This window comes from Gracilinanus agilis, chromosome 2 (assembly GCF_016433145.1).
Source record: "Gracilinanus agilis isolate LMUSP501 chromosome 2, AgileGrace, whole genome shotgun sequence".
Classification (NCBI taxonomy): Eukaryota; Metazoa; Chordata; class Mammalia; order Didelphimorphia; family Didelphidae; genus Gracilinanus; species Gracilinanus agilis.
The window spans coordinates 585,366,761-585,384,164 of record NC_058131.1 but is presented as its reverse complement, the minus strand read 5'-3'; the positions used below and the strand labels follow the sequence as shown (position 1 = coordinate 585,384,164).

Here is a 17,404-nt window from a genome sequence, read left to right as displayed (position 1 = left end):
GAGTGTGCACCCTAATAAAATCATAGACATTTTGAAGTAATGACATAAATACATGCTTACACATGAAGTAAATATATGCTTAAATCATATATTAATTTTAAGTGTGAACTGTATTTGTCTTGAATTTTTTCCCTTCTCGACACTCTGTGTGTGAGTATATGTGTGTACATAGAGGGTGGATGTATGGAACATAAATTAATATGTACAAATAGTAAGAATAAGTTATATTAAAATATGCATCAAATACATATCAAACCCAGAAAAAATTGTTTATGTTAGCATGGTACAGTAGAAAGAACATTGGACATGGAGCTAGAAGGCCTGCATTTGATTATTAGTTTCATCACTTAAAAATCAAAGGACCAAGAACAAGTCATAATTTCAGAGTCTCTGTTATTTCCTCTCTAAAATGGAAATGATAGTACTTTACTTACCTAACTAGGTAGTAAAATAGATAAAATGCTATCCTAAGAGTCAATAATTTGAACTGAGTTCAAATCCTATATCAGACACTTCCTAACTATGTGACCCTGAGTAAATCACTTAACTTTCCTTAGCCTCAGTTTCCTTATCTATAAAAATGGGCATAAAATAGCAGGTACCTCACTGGGTTGCTGTGAGGGTCAAATGAGATAATATGTAAAGTCCTTTGTAAAACCTTAAAGAAATATAAATGCTGGTTGTTTCTATATATGAATGTACTATTATTGTGATACAAATATATACAATAAGGGAACAAGCGTTAATATTATGAGTTTATAAGTGCATACAGATTTTACCTATATATATTATATGCATGCATTTTATTCAACAGGTACCAAATATAAATAACATCTCTCCTCTTAAGAGCTTTAAGTCCTTTCAAATATTTGCTGAATATAAATATTATCTCCACGTTACTATAAACTACTCAGTATATGTCTATGATATAATTACTTTTCTTCAACAATCCAGTACCAAGGACATATGATTTCATGTGGAAATCCAATATAGTTGCTAACATAGGCACAAATGTGGCAGGTGTCTGAAAGCTGACATCTGATGCCATGGGAGGGAGGACTGCAGGGGTATTGTTTTCCATGAGGTTTCATCCACTTTTTCCCTGCCACATACACTCCTTTGAAGAAAAAGGAGTCCCCAAACTTCTTTCACTAAACATAGCAGGAAGGATTTATGACTAAGGGCATCATTTCCTATAAGAGTTGTCTAAAATACAAAAAGATTAGATGACTTGCCCAGAGCTACCTAGCTAGTGGGGGCAGCGAGGTGGAGAAATGGATATAGTGGTGGGAGTCAAGTCAGGAAATCTCAACTCCCTGAGTTCAAATCTGGGCTCAGACATTTACTTAGCTGTATGACCCTGGGCAAATCACTTAGCCCTATTTGCTTCATTTTCTCATCTGCAAAATGAGCTAGAGGGAAAAAAGGGCAAACCGTTTCAGTATCTTTGTCAAGAAAACCCTAAATGGGTTTATGAAGAGTGGGACATGATTGAAACAACTGAAAAACAATGACCTTATGTTAGGGACTGAGGTCTCAGGGTCTGAAAAGGCAAAGGTCTGTTGATCCCTGATGTCAGGTGAGGTCCAAGGTCTGACTAAGGCCTGAGATCCCTCACCTTCCACATTTCCCACCATCAAAATTAGCTGATTCCCTCAGTTTCCACATTTCTCAAGTAGTTGCTGATTTGAGGCAATGATCTTTTCCCAGGCTTCTTTCCAAGACCGATAAAGATGTTTTATCAGTACTTGCTTCACCCCTTTCTCATTTCCTGTTATGTCCTTGGATACCCCCACCATCAGTTCTTCACTCAAGTCTCTCTCTCTCTCAAGGCTACATTGTTTTGGGAAAGTTGCTTGAATTTTCAAGAGAAAAATTCCTTGTGGTTTCTGCCTTTAAAAGCTCCTATATTCATTCAATAAACCGGCACTTGATTGTCACCAGCAATCTAGGCCCGGATTTGACTGCCACCAGCAATCAAGCCCTTCTGGCCCCAAACTTTGTCTTGACTTTTTTTTTTCACCAGCCCTTACCTGGGGTACTCTTGGGCCCGTTCAGCCCCCCTCTTCTGGGCAATAACAACCTTACCTAGTAAGTGAGAGAGACTACATTTAAAATATTTTCCTAGCTGCAAGCCACACACTTGATGCACTGTACCATGATACTTCCAACCTAAAAGATATACTGGATTTTGCATGTGCAAATTAGCCTTCTTTCCTTCTAAGTGGTCTCCTTTCACGAAGACTTTCTTATTCTAACACTGAAGACTTTGGTTGAAAATGTTTTGTAAACTTCTCTTTTGGAGTTGTCTTTATAATCCATGGCACATCATCAATAATGCAAATATTCATCAATTTAACATTGTTTTTGGAGACATAAAAAAAGTAATCTCAAGTCAAATCTTATGAATTAGGCAAGGTGTTCAATCTGGATACTACAGTTCTTGTTTATAACTACAGTGCATCTATAAAATAATGTGGTCCCTCCCTAGTCTCCAGCCTATCCATCTGTTCCATTTCCACTCAGCACTTTGGAAGTTCCATTCTATTATCCAAAAAAGAAAGAAAAGAAAAAATCCCTTACCTCTTCAGCTCTTCCTCTTACAGTACTACCACTTACTTCCACTAACTGTATCCTAGATATCCCTTAAATAATCATCTCTAAAAGTCCTTCCAGTTTCTGGTCATTCATGTCCTTTGACTCATAGGACCCAGAAAAAGTGATGGCATAATCCTAGCTCCTCACTGACATTTCCAGATCTTTGCTCTGCTACCATCACTCAACAGTTTTTCTTTTTTGAAATTCATGCCATTCAATTATACCACAGCCTCCCTCCTTCTGTCTTAAACATTCTTCTGCCTTCCTTTACAACTTGGCCAGTTACAGACTTGACTTGTAGTCTTCCTCTTTTTTTTCCTTGCTGTTATATAATTGGAAATGTCAATATTTACATTTTTGACCCGTCTAACACTATTCTCTCAATTCTATAACCTTCCTAACTCCTATGACTTCCATTTCCTAGGGGCAGCAAAAGCAAGCAACAGTAGTAAGCACCAATGAATAACCATTAACATTAACTATCACAAAGTAATAAATGTTGGAGGGGATGTGGCAAAATTGGGACATTAATGCATTGCTGGTGGTGTTGTGAATTGATCCAATCATTCTGGATGGCAATTTGGAACTAAGCCCAAAGGGTTTTAAAACACTGTCTGTCCTTTGATCCAGCCATACCATTGCTGGGTTTATACCCCAAAGAGATCATAAGGTAAAAGACTTGTACAAAAATATTTACAGCTGCACTCTTTGTGGTGGCAAAAAAAAATGGAAAATGAGATGTCCTTTGATTGGGGAATGGCTGAACAAACTGCGGTATCTGTTGATGATAGAATACTATTATGCTAAAAAAAAATGAACTGGAGGAATTCCATGTGAATTGGAACAATCTCCAGGAATTTATGCAGAGGGAAAGGAGGAGAAGAACCAGGAGAACCTTATACACAAAGATGGATACACTGTGGCACAATCAAATGTAATGGACTTCTTTACTAGCAGCAATGCAATAATCCAGGACAATTCTGAGGGACCTATGAGAAAGAAAACTATCTACATACAGAGAAAGAACTGTGGAAGTAGAAACACAGAAGAAAAACAACTGCTTGATCACATGGTTCGATGGGGATATGATTGGGGATATAGACTCTAAACCAGGGGTCAGCAACGTATGGCTCTTAAGCCATATCTGGCTCTTTTGAGGGCCAGATATGGCTCTTTCTGCAGGAGCCATAAAGCCAATTTTTTTCAGGCGCTGTTACAGGAGCACGCACTGTGAGCACTGTACGGCTCTCACAAAATTACATTTTTAAAAATGTGGCATTTATGGCTCTCACAGCCAAAAAGGTTGCCGACCCCTGCTCTAAATGATCACCCTAATGCAAATATCAATAATATGGAAATAGGTCCTGATCAATGGCACATGTAAAACCCAATGGAATTGTTTATTGGCTATGGGAGGGGGGTGGGAGACAGGAAGAACATGAATCATGTAACCATGGAAAAATATTCTAAATCAATTAATTAAATAAAAAATTTCAAAAAAACCCCATTAACTTTCATAGGACTTTACAAAGAATTGATTAAAATTTTCTTATTTAAGCTTTGCAGTAACCCCATTAGTAAGTGCTACAGGCATCATTACAAATGAGAAAAAAAATCTGACATCTAATGAGGTTAAATGACTTTGCCCATGGTCACACATCTAGAAGAACCCATAAATGGGGTTCCAAGAGACCTCAAACTTACTTAAAGTCATACTATAAGTGGTAGTCAATCAATCCAAAAGAAATGAAAAAATAATAAAGGCATTTTAAAAAGAGAGGGAGGAAGTTTGAAATCAGGAAAAAACAAAATATGCATAAAAACTGGCAAATATCTCAAAATATAGAAGGCATTCCCACTGTGTGAAAATAGCCAAAACATTTTTTGAAAGCTTAAGTTTTTATTTAAAAAATTTACAGTCTCTACACTTCTATGCCAACTTCTCAACTGGAGTAATATTTTATGATCTCATTTATAAGCTCCTGAAAATAAGGCAGCTTACTGGAAAGACTGTCAGTGAATGTCTTCTATTTAAGCCTGGTTGACTGCTACAAATACATCTTCACGGACTAGAACCTCATAGGTCCAGAAGGGAAAATTCTTCTGCAAAGCTCTCCCTCCAGTTTACTCATCTTTCCATAACGGCTTTTAGCCATGTGACTAATGGACAAAAGTATGACTATATTACACAATTAAAATGCATTTCCTTATAAAGAAATTTGAACCAACATCTGCAAAAGACTACCAGATCCCATCTAGTCTGGTTAACCCCAGATATTTCCCATTTATTCAAAATATTTCCAGTTACATCCCATTTTAGGAAGACAAAATGTAATATTAAGTAGTATTACTCTAGGTGGTCATCATAAATAAAGGAAGGACATCAAAAGTTCTAGAAGAATCAGGATGCTAGGCCTTTAATACTATTAAACCAAAACAAGCATTTCCTGAGAAATTGTAGAAACAAACCTATTATTAAAAATTTTCAAGCCATTTCACTAAGAATGGGTCTTTTCAGATTTGTAATAGAGTTGCTTCTATTTTTAAATTTCCTACATGAAAAAACTCATACAAAGCAGACAGGAAATTAATTAGATCATTAGTTAGCCAAACTATAAGAGGATTAGTCTTATTTTTTAAGCACATATTTTCTACCATCATATAAATATATATATAAAGAGGGCTAGTATTATCATAAATGAAGGCAGTTAGGTGGTACAGTGAATAGAGTAGTGGACCTGAAGATAGGAAGACTTTTTCCTGAGTTCAAATCTGCTCTCAGACCCTTCCTAACTATGTGACCCTAAACAAGTCTTTCAATCTTGTTTACCTAAATTTCTCATCTGTAAAATGCACCAGAAAAGGAAATAGCAACCCTCTCCAGTATCTCTGCCAAGAAAATCCCAAATGGGACACAGAGAGTCATACAGGACTAAAAAATGACTTAACATTATCCTAAATGAGAGTTATGTGGCTTTAGAAGGACCCAAGTTTCCTCCCTCCCCACTCCTGTGGTTTGAGAATGGAGAGAAAGAAGGGAAGATGAAAGAACGAAAAAAAACAGAAATGGAATAAGAATCGGGTTTAGTATCATTGCTACTGCCCTCTGCCCCATGCTTGAGCTCTATTACTCATTCAAATATCCTCAGTAGAGGATAAAAATAGAGGGAGACCTATGGTTTATGAAAATTGCTTTGGCAACTGGATTGGAATGGAGAGAAACTTGAGGAAAGGAGACCCATTAGTGTTCTTGCAAATGTCAAGGGAAGAGGTAATGTGAGTCTCAGGCAAGGTGGAAGCTATATAAGTGGAGAGAAGAAGTCATATACTTGTGAAAGTGAAACTAATAAGACCAGGCAATGAGTCAGATATGTGACATAAGAGAGAATAAGATATTGAGGATGACACCAAAGGAACTAGCCTAGGTGAATGGGAAGATAATGGGTGCTCTCAATAGTAATAAACTTGGGAGAATGGGTTTAAAGAGGAGAAAAATAATTTCTGTTTTGGACATGTTGAGCTTGATATGCATTTGATAATTCAGTTTGAAATGAACAGGCATTTGCCTATGGAAGGCTAAAAGCAAGGTATATAAATGTAGGAATATCTACTTAAAGATGATAATTGTATCCATGAAAACTGATGATTTCACTAAACAAGACAATATGGGGAAAAGAGAAGAGCAATCAGGACAAACCCATGAGTAGTAAACATGACCCAGATGAACTTTGAGAACAAGTGGTCATACAGAAAGAAGAAGAACCGGAATGATTAAATCATGAAAAACCAGCATCATGAAAACCTAAGGAGGTAAGAATATCCATAAGGATAAAGCCATCAATAGTGCCCGATGCTTCAGAGAGTTCAAGAAAGACAAAGATTAAAAAAAAAAGCTAATGATTTAGCAACTGTAAAATCATTAATAACTTTGTTTTAGTTGATATTCCTATAGTTCAAAAAAAGAAATCAGAATTTAAAATTATTCTTGGTCTAAACTTTCCAAATATGTCTTTTATGTCTTCTATTATTTTTTCTTTCCTCCTCTTTTTTTCCTTTCTTTTTTCTTTAGGATTAGATCTCCTTATCTCATACTGGTAGGAAATACAGGAGTTATTAACATGCCTAATTCCTCTCTGATTATCAGAAGAGCTTTGGCATCAATCACTCCTTTTTAGGCAATCTGGTGGTTCCTTACTCCCAAGGGGCTCACCATATGGTTGCCAAACAGCACAAACACCTGATTAGCTTAGCCTAGTGCAGCTCAGGACTTCTGAATTTAAGAGCTCTGCCAGGCTCAGCCTCTTCAAAAACAGGGACTATAAGCATGTACCACCACACCCAGAACATTTACTAATTTAAAGAAACTTTTAATCACTTTGCTTTTATATATTCTCTACAGGTGGTTAACATACAGAATCCCTGAATTTCAAGGAAAATAAAACTGATCAGAGTAAATTAATTCTCCCATAAGAATCATTTTTCAAAACTGTTAATAAGGTTATAACTATCTAGTCGCTAACTGAAAAGAACAGGAAAGTTCTAATTTGCTCTGGCAGTCTTTCTTCATTTATAATTCATAGCTTCTCAATGCTCAAGGGATATCCATTATCCAAGCAATATTATCATTGCAAAGTTAAAAAAAACAATTGGCTGTACCTTGTGCTAAAAATCATCATCTTGGATAGAAAGATGTCTATGCAAGCTGCAGCTGTGTTGAATAGCTTGTCTTATTTATAAATAGCAAAAGGATTCAAAAGTTGAGTCATGTAATCAGTGTACTCTGAGTCACTGGCCAACTAAACAGAGAAACACAGTACTTTCCTTGAGAGCAAAAAAAGGGGGGGTTGAATGGAGCAGGGAAACTTCTAATAGCCAATACTTGCAAAAAGCTACAGGTTAAAGGGTTATGTTAGGCAAGAACATAAAGGAAACCTCAGATAGTCAGCCTAAGATACATAATTTACAAAACAGTAAATCCTATTGTGAACAGGAACTATATCAGTCTTCAGATATATCTGGATGACTTTCTGGTACAAGATGTTATAATGTACTCATACATATTGCAGAAAATGTCAAGTAACATTATTTGCCTTAAGAAATAGTTAGAATAAGCATTGGTCTAGAAGTCAGGAGACCTGGGTTCTAATTCTGGTTCTGCCCCTAAGTAGCAGTATTGTCCATAATCCTTAGCTCCCTCATCTAAAAACTACAAGTATATGGTTTCTTGGTTTCAGTTTTATATATTTCCTAGTTACATGTGAAAATCAATTTTAATTTTTTAATATTTTAAATCTCAAATTCTCCTTTTCCCTCCTGACCTTCCCCCCACCTCTGGAGATGGCAAACAATATCTCATAAGATTTATTTCTCTCTCTCTCTCTCTCTCTCTCTCTCTCTCTCTCTCTCTCTCTCTCTCTCTTTCTCTCTCTCTCTCACCCTTTCTCACTCACACACACACACATATAAAAAGGGAAGAAAGGATAGAGACTATAAGAAAATGGGGAAAGAGATGGTCTGGGAATGTTACTATATTTTAGAATATTAATATTTGTTTCTATTTTTACTTTTGTTAATGGAACCTTGAAAGTAGGGGAGGACCTGGAAAGCCTCAGCTGGTATCCCAATGGTAGTGATCAAGATAGACCAAAATTGTTGTCTGGTGTTTTTTAGGATTGATTCTGCTGTGATAGTATATTTGGGAAATTGAGAGCTCTTGAGCCAATACTTGAAACTGAATTATTCCCACCAATAAGATTGAGTAAATTATATGTCTAATTCCTGGGCAACATTTTAGGGATATTAAGGTCATATTCAGTAGTAGTCAGTATGCTTCACTTAAATCTTGTGCAAAGAGGAAAAGGAAGGGAAAAAAGAGATTAAAGAAGAAATAAGGAGAAAAGAAAAAGGGAGAATATTGGTTGACTTTGTCCAAGAGCATAAGTATTCAATGACCATTTTCCTACTATATATTATGGCAAAAGGTATATTACTAGATTCTGCTCAAAATTATATTTCTATGGCATGAGCTTTCTTCTCACCATTTCTGAAATTCCCATTACAGTATTGCTATTCTGAGTCAAATAACATAGTACCGAATTTTGTATCCAAAAAGCCACTATTAAGTATATTATCTGGAAAGGTTTATCATAGGGACAATGGAGGCAATGTTCTCTTCTAATTTCCATCACTTTACATGGATTAGATTATTCAGATAGCAAGTTGTGAGGAATGAAGTAAATGCTCAGTAGTTGGGAAATGAGTAGAAAAATTTTATTGTACCATAAAAAAGAAATAAATATGGATGAATTCAGAAAAACATGGAAGATTTCTATGGACTGACATGGAAAGTAGAAAGCAGAACCAGTTGAACACATACATAATGATTACACTTCTAAAATAACTACAATGAAAACAACAAAAAAAAAGCTGAAATCAGTTTAAGAACAACAACCAATACTGATTCCAGAGAAGAGATCAAGAAATTCACTTTCTTTTACTCTGTAGAGAAGTGAGAAACTTCTGGATGATCATTATCTGTGACAACTTGGCTACTCTCAGCAATGCAATGAACTGGGACAAACCTGAAAGACTTATGACAGAAAAAGCTATCTATCTCCAGAGAAAGAACTTTTTGAGTCGTCTTTCACATCAGTGTACCTTTGGTTTTATTTTGGGGTTTTGGTTATGTATAACTTTGCTCTTACAACAGTGATCAATATGGAAGTGTGTTTTGGATGAAAGTAAAAATTAGTGCTGTCAATAAATATTTATTACATGCCTACTTAAAAAAAGAAATAGCTATTAGAAATGTGTGAATAGTGATGATGAAACACAAAACACACCAAAAATAAAGAATTTGGCTTATGATAGGGTTTGTTTGTTTATCTAGGGAGTTGGGAGAAATGGATATTTGCTTAAGCCATTGTGCAAATTCTCAAACCCACCTGTTATAACTGTACAGAGTTCATCAGGTATCCATGATTTAGCATGATCACCAGAGTTTGAGGATCTTTTCCGTCTGACCAAGTGTTCTCGTCCACTGAAAGAGCCCTGGGAATTATTTACTGGTTGGATCAGCATCTGTTCTTTTCCAATCTGGATATACCCAATCTGTGTAAAAGGAAAATGAAAAACTTGGATTTTTTTCATAATAATTGCCACAATGTAACAGCCTAAGTATCAACATATAAACTTCATTCTATTTTTTAAAATGCTTGGAGTTTTCTTTCCCCTTTGAAATCTCATCTTATCCTTGTTCTCAAACTAGTTTGCAAGTATGATTAACATACAATACCAAAAATTAAAACAAAAAACTGTGGGTAGTTGGACATGATTCCTGTGTTCTCTTCTCCCTCCCCACCCCCAACCTCCACTTTAGAGTTAATCCTAACAGCTCAGGACAATTTGCCCACCCTTCAGGAGAGTAATGACACTATGTTATATTTTACGTGAAATAGCTAACAAAGCAAAACAAAACAAAATTCAATAGCCCCAACAGCATTTCAAAAAGGATTACACCTGTTTCTTTCTTTTCTTGTTCAAAGTCTATGATTTCACTGATAAATGGTACTCGTTTCTAAATTAACTACCTAGAATTCCTTTGGAATGCATTGACCTAAAAAATGTAATTGTTTTTTTATTCACTCCAGGACATTCATCCTCTATTTTCCCCTTAAACCCAAACCTGCCCTACTCACCCCAGTCACCTTTAAAAGGTCCACTATCACTAGATCACACTAGACTGAGTCAGATGAAATAGCACTCTTAAGAGTAGATATAGAATCCTCAGCAATATTGCTACTTTCTTCACAAATTGTAGCTGTATTCAAACCAAATGACACTGATTCCATTTTAAATCAATTTAAATAGAAAAGTGTCAACCCTTTCTGTGGAAAAAAGCAAATTGAGCAAATATTCTACCCTGCTACCCTCAGACCTAAAAGCTACAGCTGATCAAGATAGAGGGTGAGACTGGTGTTTCTCCTCTAAGCAGAGATTCAAGGTTTACATTTCATTAGAACCTGTGCCAAAAACAACTGAGAGATTTTACTGCACAAATAAAACTGTCTGAAAGTGGCACTGTATGACCTACAAGGCAGCTTAGATTTTTCTTTCCTTTTTCTTTGAAGTTACAACTTTTATTTGTTCACTCATATACATCAGGGGATTAGAAGAAATGGGGGCAAGAGGGCATTGTTTTGTGATCCCTAAAGTAGAATTTTGTTTGCATCTAAGGGAAAAAGAAACCAATTATAGAACTTCTTAATGAACACATTTTTAAAAGTCTCTATTTGTCAGAAATAAAATGATAAATTATAGCATAATGTATAATATTAATCATCTCACATGACTCCCTATATTCAATTTATGTTCAAGTAGCTCTATTCTTTCCTATATATTGTATGAAATTTCCCTTACTATTGCAAAATAAAATACTATTAAGCCTAATATTTGGGCTTCCTAGAAAATGCTTTCACAAGTACTGACAATTATTTTTTCAAACATGAAGTAATATATAAAGGGCTGGGTCCCATGACTTGAAGACCTGAATTCAGATCCTGTCTATGCAGCCCATAGCAAGTCACATAACCTACTATTCCCCCAAGCACCAAGTTTAGAATTAGCAAAGGAAGTCTCAATCTGCACTGGTAGATGGAGTTTGAAGGTCCAGAAGAGACTGGGAATAAGAGAAGAGGGGAGAAATTTTATAACGAAATGATCAAAAGACAAAGCCAAGGAAAATGTGTAAAGGGAGGGCATAGAATTGTTTGTGTAAAATGCACAGAAGTGTAGATAGAACTGTGTGTAGGTGCATGCATGTGTGTGTATGTGTGTGTGTGTGTGAAGTAGGATAGAAATGGTGCATATCAGAAATGAAATATGATAAAGGATGGTGAAGGGAGTGTAGCATGAAAGATGATGGTGGAATTAGGAAAAGAGACTATGGAAAGGAGGGAGATTAGTGAAGTGAATACAGTGGTATATCTGGTAAGAACAAGAACTTGGACAATAATATGAGGCAAAACAGATGGAATCAGTGAAGGGAAGAAGTATTTATTAAGTATCTATTAAGGGCCAAACACAATGCTAAATGATTTACAAATATCTTATTTGATCTTCACAACAATCCTGGGAGGTTGGTGCTATTATTATCTAGTTGGGGGAACTGAGGCAGGCAGAGGTTTGGTGATTTGCCCCAGGATCACAGAATTAGTGTTTGAGACCAAATTTGGGACCCTAGGGCACTGAACCACCAGCTACCTAGAGAAACTATGGTATGCAGAAAGGAACCCTTTCCATATCATAAAAGGATCAGGCAAGACAAGAAAAGTCCTATGGTCCATCACCTGATTTGCACAACGGTTTCCTGTGAGTTTGTTTTAGTTCCCATCCCTCCCTTCTTTTGCACTGAAATTTCCTCACAAATCCTCTATTCATATTTACATCTTAAGGAAATAAAACTTAGTTAAAACTTGGCTATCAATCAATTGATAAATCAATAAGCATTTTATTTATTCATTTATTTATTATTTATTATGTGTCAGGCACTATCCTAAATGCTAGCATAGCATTATTATATTATCTCCTTAGTAACATTTTTGTCATATATTTCTAATTTAAAAATTTCATATAATTATATAATTACAAATACAAACTTGTTTTTAGGTGCTATTTTTTTAATTTGGCGTGATCAGTTTCTGTCCAAAATATATATGTTATATATTAGAAGCAAAAATCTCACTGACCAGAGATGAAAGGCTTGCCTAACTTAAAAGCGTATATACTTTGCTATACTATCTGGCTGTTATATGCCAAAAAGGGGGAGGAAGTTCTGTTAATAATGTGCAAACTCTGAGAAGCCAGATAGTCTGTCAGTACAGAACATTTAAGATCTTGGACGACATAACAGCTACTTAATATGTTAGTTTAATGGAACCAAATTACAAAAGACGATGGGTCAGTAAAAAAGATGAGAAAAAATAAACAATATCTGATATCTGACTAACAATTAGAGCCAAGCTGTGATTGATAGTTGGATTCTTTCAGAAGACCTCAAAGATAGTAGATAATAGCAGAAAGAAATGATTGCCTTCATTAAGGTTTCAGAAGGCATTTGTTAATGTACCATAATAAGTAATGCCAGATAACTGTAGAAAAGGTGGATAAGTCCACTTAAAAAAACATGGTAATATAAGGCATTATTTGCCAAAAGGACCCAGATCTAAGACCTTCCTCTAACACTTATTAACTGTATTTCCCCAGTAAGTCCCTTAACCTCTTCCTGCCCTAAAGCTACTCTCTAAGATGATAAATGGAAAAGCAGGTGCCAATCTGCATTGGTAGAGGGAGTTTTCTCACTGAAAATTACTTATACTAAGAAAGTCTGGTTTGAATAAAAAATATGCATCTGTGCATACACACATGCATATTTCACTCTAAAAAAAACCAAAAACACCTTGCCTTCTGTCTTAGAATCAATACCGGGTGCTGTCTGCAAGGCAGAAGAGAGGTAAAAAGCTAGGCAATGGGGGTTAAGTGACTTGCCCCAGAGACACATGGCTAGGAAGTGTCTGAGGCCAGATTTGAACCTAAGACCTCCTGTATCTAGGCTTGATTCTCAATCCACTGAATCACCTAGTTGCCCCCTATATTTCACTCTTGATCAAACGTCAGACATTATCTAGTTTTTAACTTGTCTTCTTCCTGTGTCATCATCTTCTATTTCACTACAATTAAACAATCATAGATTAAGTACCTACTTTGTGCCATCAGCAGTTGACAGTTAACATCTAGCAGTAAAAATAATAAAGAAATAGGATCTCAGAGTTTCAGCAAGTATGGAGGTCAAGGAGACTATTCCATTCACTTACAGACACTTTCATCACAGTTATGTTTCTGGAAGTGAAGAAGGTGAAAAAAAAAGCTGCAAGATTTTTTATTTTTCATGGAGGATGAAATGTTCCTTCCTTAAAAAGATGGGAGAAGTTCTTAAAAGGGAAAACAAAAGATGAAGACTCTGAAGAAACTGAGAGGAAATCTCCTAACCTGAGTCAGGAATTATGTGGCACAGAGAAGGAAAAAGAGAAAAAGCATTGAACCTTTTTTGTTAAGTAATTTGTCTGAAACTCTTCCCAAGACAGTGGACCTGTACCCGCCATAGTTTCTTGTGACTTCGTGAAAAGATGATAAGCATCCATAGGTGCCACTAGAATAGAGGACATTTAAAATCACAAGGGAAGAAGTAATGACTGTCATTGCCAATTTACTGTTGAAGACTAGTGAGGTGTATTAGGTGGATTATGTATCTACCTCACACAAGGAGTCAAATAGTATGTTTTCTTCTCAGGGCATGTATTTGAGATCTGACAGAGAAGAGCCTGGTTTTTACAATGTAACACCAAATATTCACCTCTGGTAATTGATGTGGGAATAAATGATTTTAGAAAAAACCTAGAAAGTAATTTTAGGGGTCCAGAGAGCCACAGACAAGAACCTAAAGATCTGAAATACCCAAGTAGTACCTTTATCACATATACTGAGTGAAAATAGAGACTTAATGTGAAAAAGGCTGATAGGAGTAGTGAACAAATAACTGGATCAGATAAGTATCAGAAAAGGGGTTTTGAATTTCTGAAACAGGGTTTCATATATAGTAATGATGGACTCTTGTTCAGGTTTAGAACATATATCAAAATGACTAGTAAAATATATTTGCATGGAGAAATGGATATGAACAGGAAATATTTAAAATTAAAATGAAGAGGAATGGAGAAAATGTTTATACAAATTACTTTCATAGATGTCACAGAAAACAGTAAGTATGCCATGTAAGGAATAACTAATAGAAAGCAATATGTAAGAAGAGATATTAATACCCATTACTGTTCATTGCCTTATCTTCTCATGAGTTACATCCCTAAGATCAATTCGACTTCATGAATATCACAGAACTTATGAAATGTAACTCACAACAAAAATAAGGTAAAGGAGGACTCTGCCTTATTGAAAAGAAACATGTTAGACAAACTTTGTAAAGAACTGCCATTTCTTTACATCAGTAAATAGATTATAAATCATATTAAAATAACTAATTCTATAAATTACATTAGAAAATTATTTAAATTACAAACTTGAGGGGTTAACATGGTGGAGGGCATTTGAGAATAAGCAGAGGCTGAAGTAGCACCAGTATAGTTATGGGAAAACACTCTGACTATCTGACCAGAAGGAAAAGAAGTGAATGATGAGTACCAGAAATAGACCACAAATGTGGCTCAGAGACATGGGTTAGTAGTGGTAGTGACCAACAACAAAATATCTGCTACTGTGTGTTAAAAAAGGAGCAAGTGATAAATTCTTGATTTACTCTGTGGATAATCTCATTCTTTAAAAGATGAAGGAGTAATGAAGGTAACCACTATTTTGGATCTAATTCTGCCAAGTAAGGATAATCTGGTTGCTGAAGTAGAAGGGAAAAGAAATGGGAAGAAATGAATGCTATCTTAGAGACTGGGATAGACAGGAAGGAAAAAGTCAAACATTGGCTGACAATCACTCTGAATTTAAGGAGAACAGATCTCAAAGAGGTCAGATAAATAAGAGGCAATATTCTCTAGTCCAGGGGTCAGCAACCTTTTTGGCCATGAGAGCCATAAACGCTACATTTTTTACAATGTAATTTTGTGAGAGCCATACAGTGCTCACAGTGAGAGCTCCTGTAACAGCGCCTGAAAAAAAAATTGACTTTATGGCTCCTGCAGAAAGAGCCATATCTGGCCCTCAAAAGAGCCAGATATGGCTCGAGAACCATACGCTGCTGACCCCTGTTCTAGTCTAAAATCACTCATAAGATAGATCCAGGTTGAGAAGATGTTTTCAGGAACAAATATTTGATGACAAAAGCACAAATGATTTCAATGAGAAAGAATCACAGAATTTCACAGCTGGAAATGACCTCAACAATAATCTTGTCCAATCCATACTCCCAAAGATATCCTCACAACATAGCTTTAAAAAGATAATCCAGCCTCTGTTTGAAGACCACTAGTGAGGAAGAATGGTAGGTAGGTGATACAAATGGATAGAGCCTGAAAGGCCTGGAGTCAGAAAAACATTATTTCAATCCTGCCTCAGACACTTCCTAGTTGTGTGAACCTAGGGAAGTCACTTAACTGCTCAGAGCAAATTGGATATTAAAATAATAAAAAGAGGTAAGACTATTTAACTCTTACTTTGATTTTTCCTACCTTAATACTAGGACCTTCTGTTCATCCTACCTTTATTTTCTTAATTAATTAATTAATTAATTAATTAATTAATTAATGATATTTCATTATGATTACATAATTCACGTTCTTTCCCTCTTCCCTCCCTGAGCTGACAAGCAATTCCACTAGGTTATACACATTATCATTGTTCAATTCCTACTTCCATATTATTAATATTTTGCAGTAGAGTGATCATTTAAAGTCAAAATCCCCAATCATATCCTCATCAAACTATGCAATCAATCAAATATTTTTCTTCTGCATTTCTACTCCCATAGTTCTTTCTGTGGATATGAATAACATTCTTTCTCATAAATCCCTCTGGACTGTCCTGGATCATTGCATTGCTGCTAGTAGAGAAGTCCATTACATTTGATTGTACCACAGTGTATCTCTGTGTACAATATTCTCCTGGTCCTGTTCCTTTCATTCTGCATCAATTCCTGGAGGTCATTCCAGTTCACATGGAATTCCTCCAGTTCATTATTCCTATCAACACAATAGTATTCCATCACCATCATATACCACAATTTGTTCAGCCATTTCCCAATTGATGGACACCCCTTCATTTTCCAATTTTTTGCCAGGCTATAAACACATATTTTTCCTTATTATCTCTTTGGGGTACAAACTCAGCAGTGGTATGGCTGGATCAAAGTCAGTCAATGGCAGTATTTTAAAGTGCTTTGGGCATAGTTCCAAATTGCCCTCCAGAATGGTTGGACCAATTCACAACTCCATCAGCAATGCCTTAGTGTCCCAATTTTGCCATAACCCCTCCAACATTTATTATTTTCCTTTATTGTCATATTGGTCAGTCTGCTACGTGTGAGGTGGTACCTTGGAGTTGTGTTGATTTGCATTTCTCTAATTATGAGAGATTTGGAACATTTTTATTATCTGAAAAATGCCTATTCATGTCCCTTGAACATTTTTCAATTAGGGAATGGCTTGATTTTTTGTACAATTGACTTAGCACCTTATAAATTTGAGAAATTAGATCTTGGTCAGAGGTTTCTGTTATAAAGATTTTTTTTCTCAATTTGTTGCTTTCCTTCTAATTTTGTTTGCATTGGTTTTGTTTGTACAACCCCTTTTTAATTTGATGTAATAAAAATTATTCATTTTCAATTTGGTAATATTATTTGTATAAATATTATATTTGTATAAATTGTGTATAAAATTTATATAAATATTACAATGTAATATTTGTAATATCTTATTTGGTCTTAAATTCTTTCCGTTCCCATACATATGACAGCTGTACTATTCTATGTTCACCTAATTTATTTATAATTTCCCTCTTTATATTTAAGTCATTTACCCATTCTGAATTTATCTTGGTATAGGGTATGAGATGTTCATCTAAACCTAATCTCTCTCATACTGTTTTCCAATTTTCCCAGCAGTTTTTGTCAAATAGTGGGTTCTTGTCCCAAAAGCTAGGATCTTTGGGTTTATCATACATTATCTTGCTGAGGTCATTTACTCCAAGTCTATTCCACTGATCCACCCTTCTATCTCTTAGCCAGTACCAT

At 35.5% G+C, this 17,404-nt stretch overlaps 1 protein-coding gene across 1 annotated transcript in view; it reads right to left on the bottom strand.

Annotated features, from left to right (window-relative positions):
- Positions 1 to 17,404, bottom strand: part of ADAMTS17 (ADAM metallopeptidase with thrombospondin type 1 motif 17) — a 515,727-nt gene that overhangs the window by 478,340 nt on the left and 19,983 nt on the right. The window contains exon 3 of the mRNA XM_044665411.1: positions 9,543 to 9,708. Within this exon, the coding sequence (XP_044521346.1) occupies positions 9,543 to 9,708 (166 nt within the window). The remainder of the gene's footprint in view (positions 1 to 9,542; positions 9,709 to 17,404) is intronic.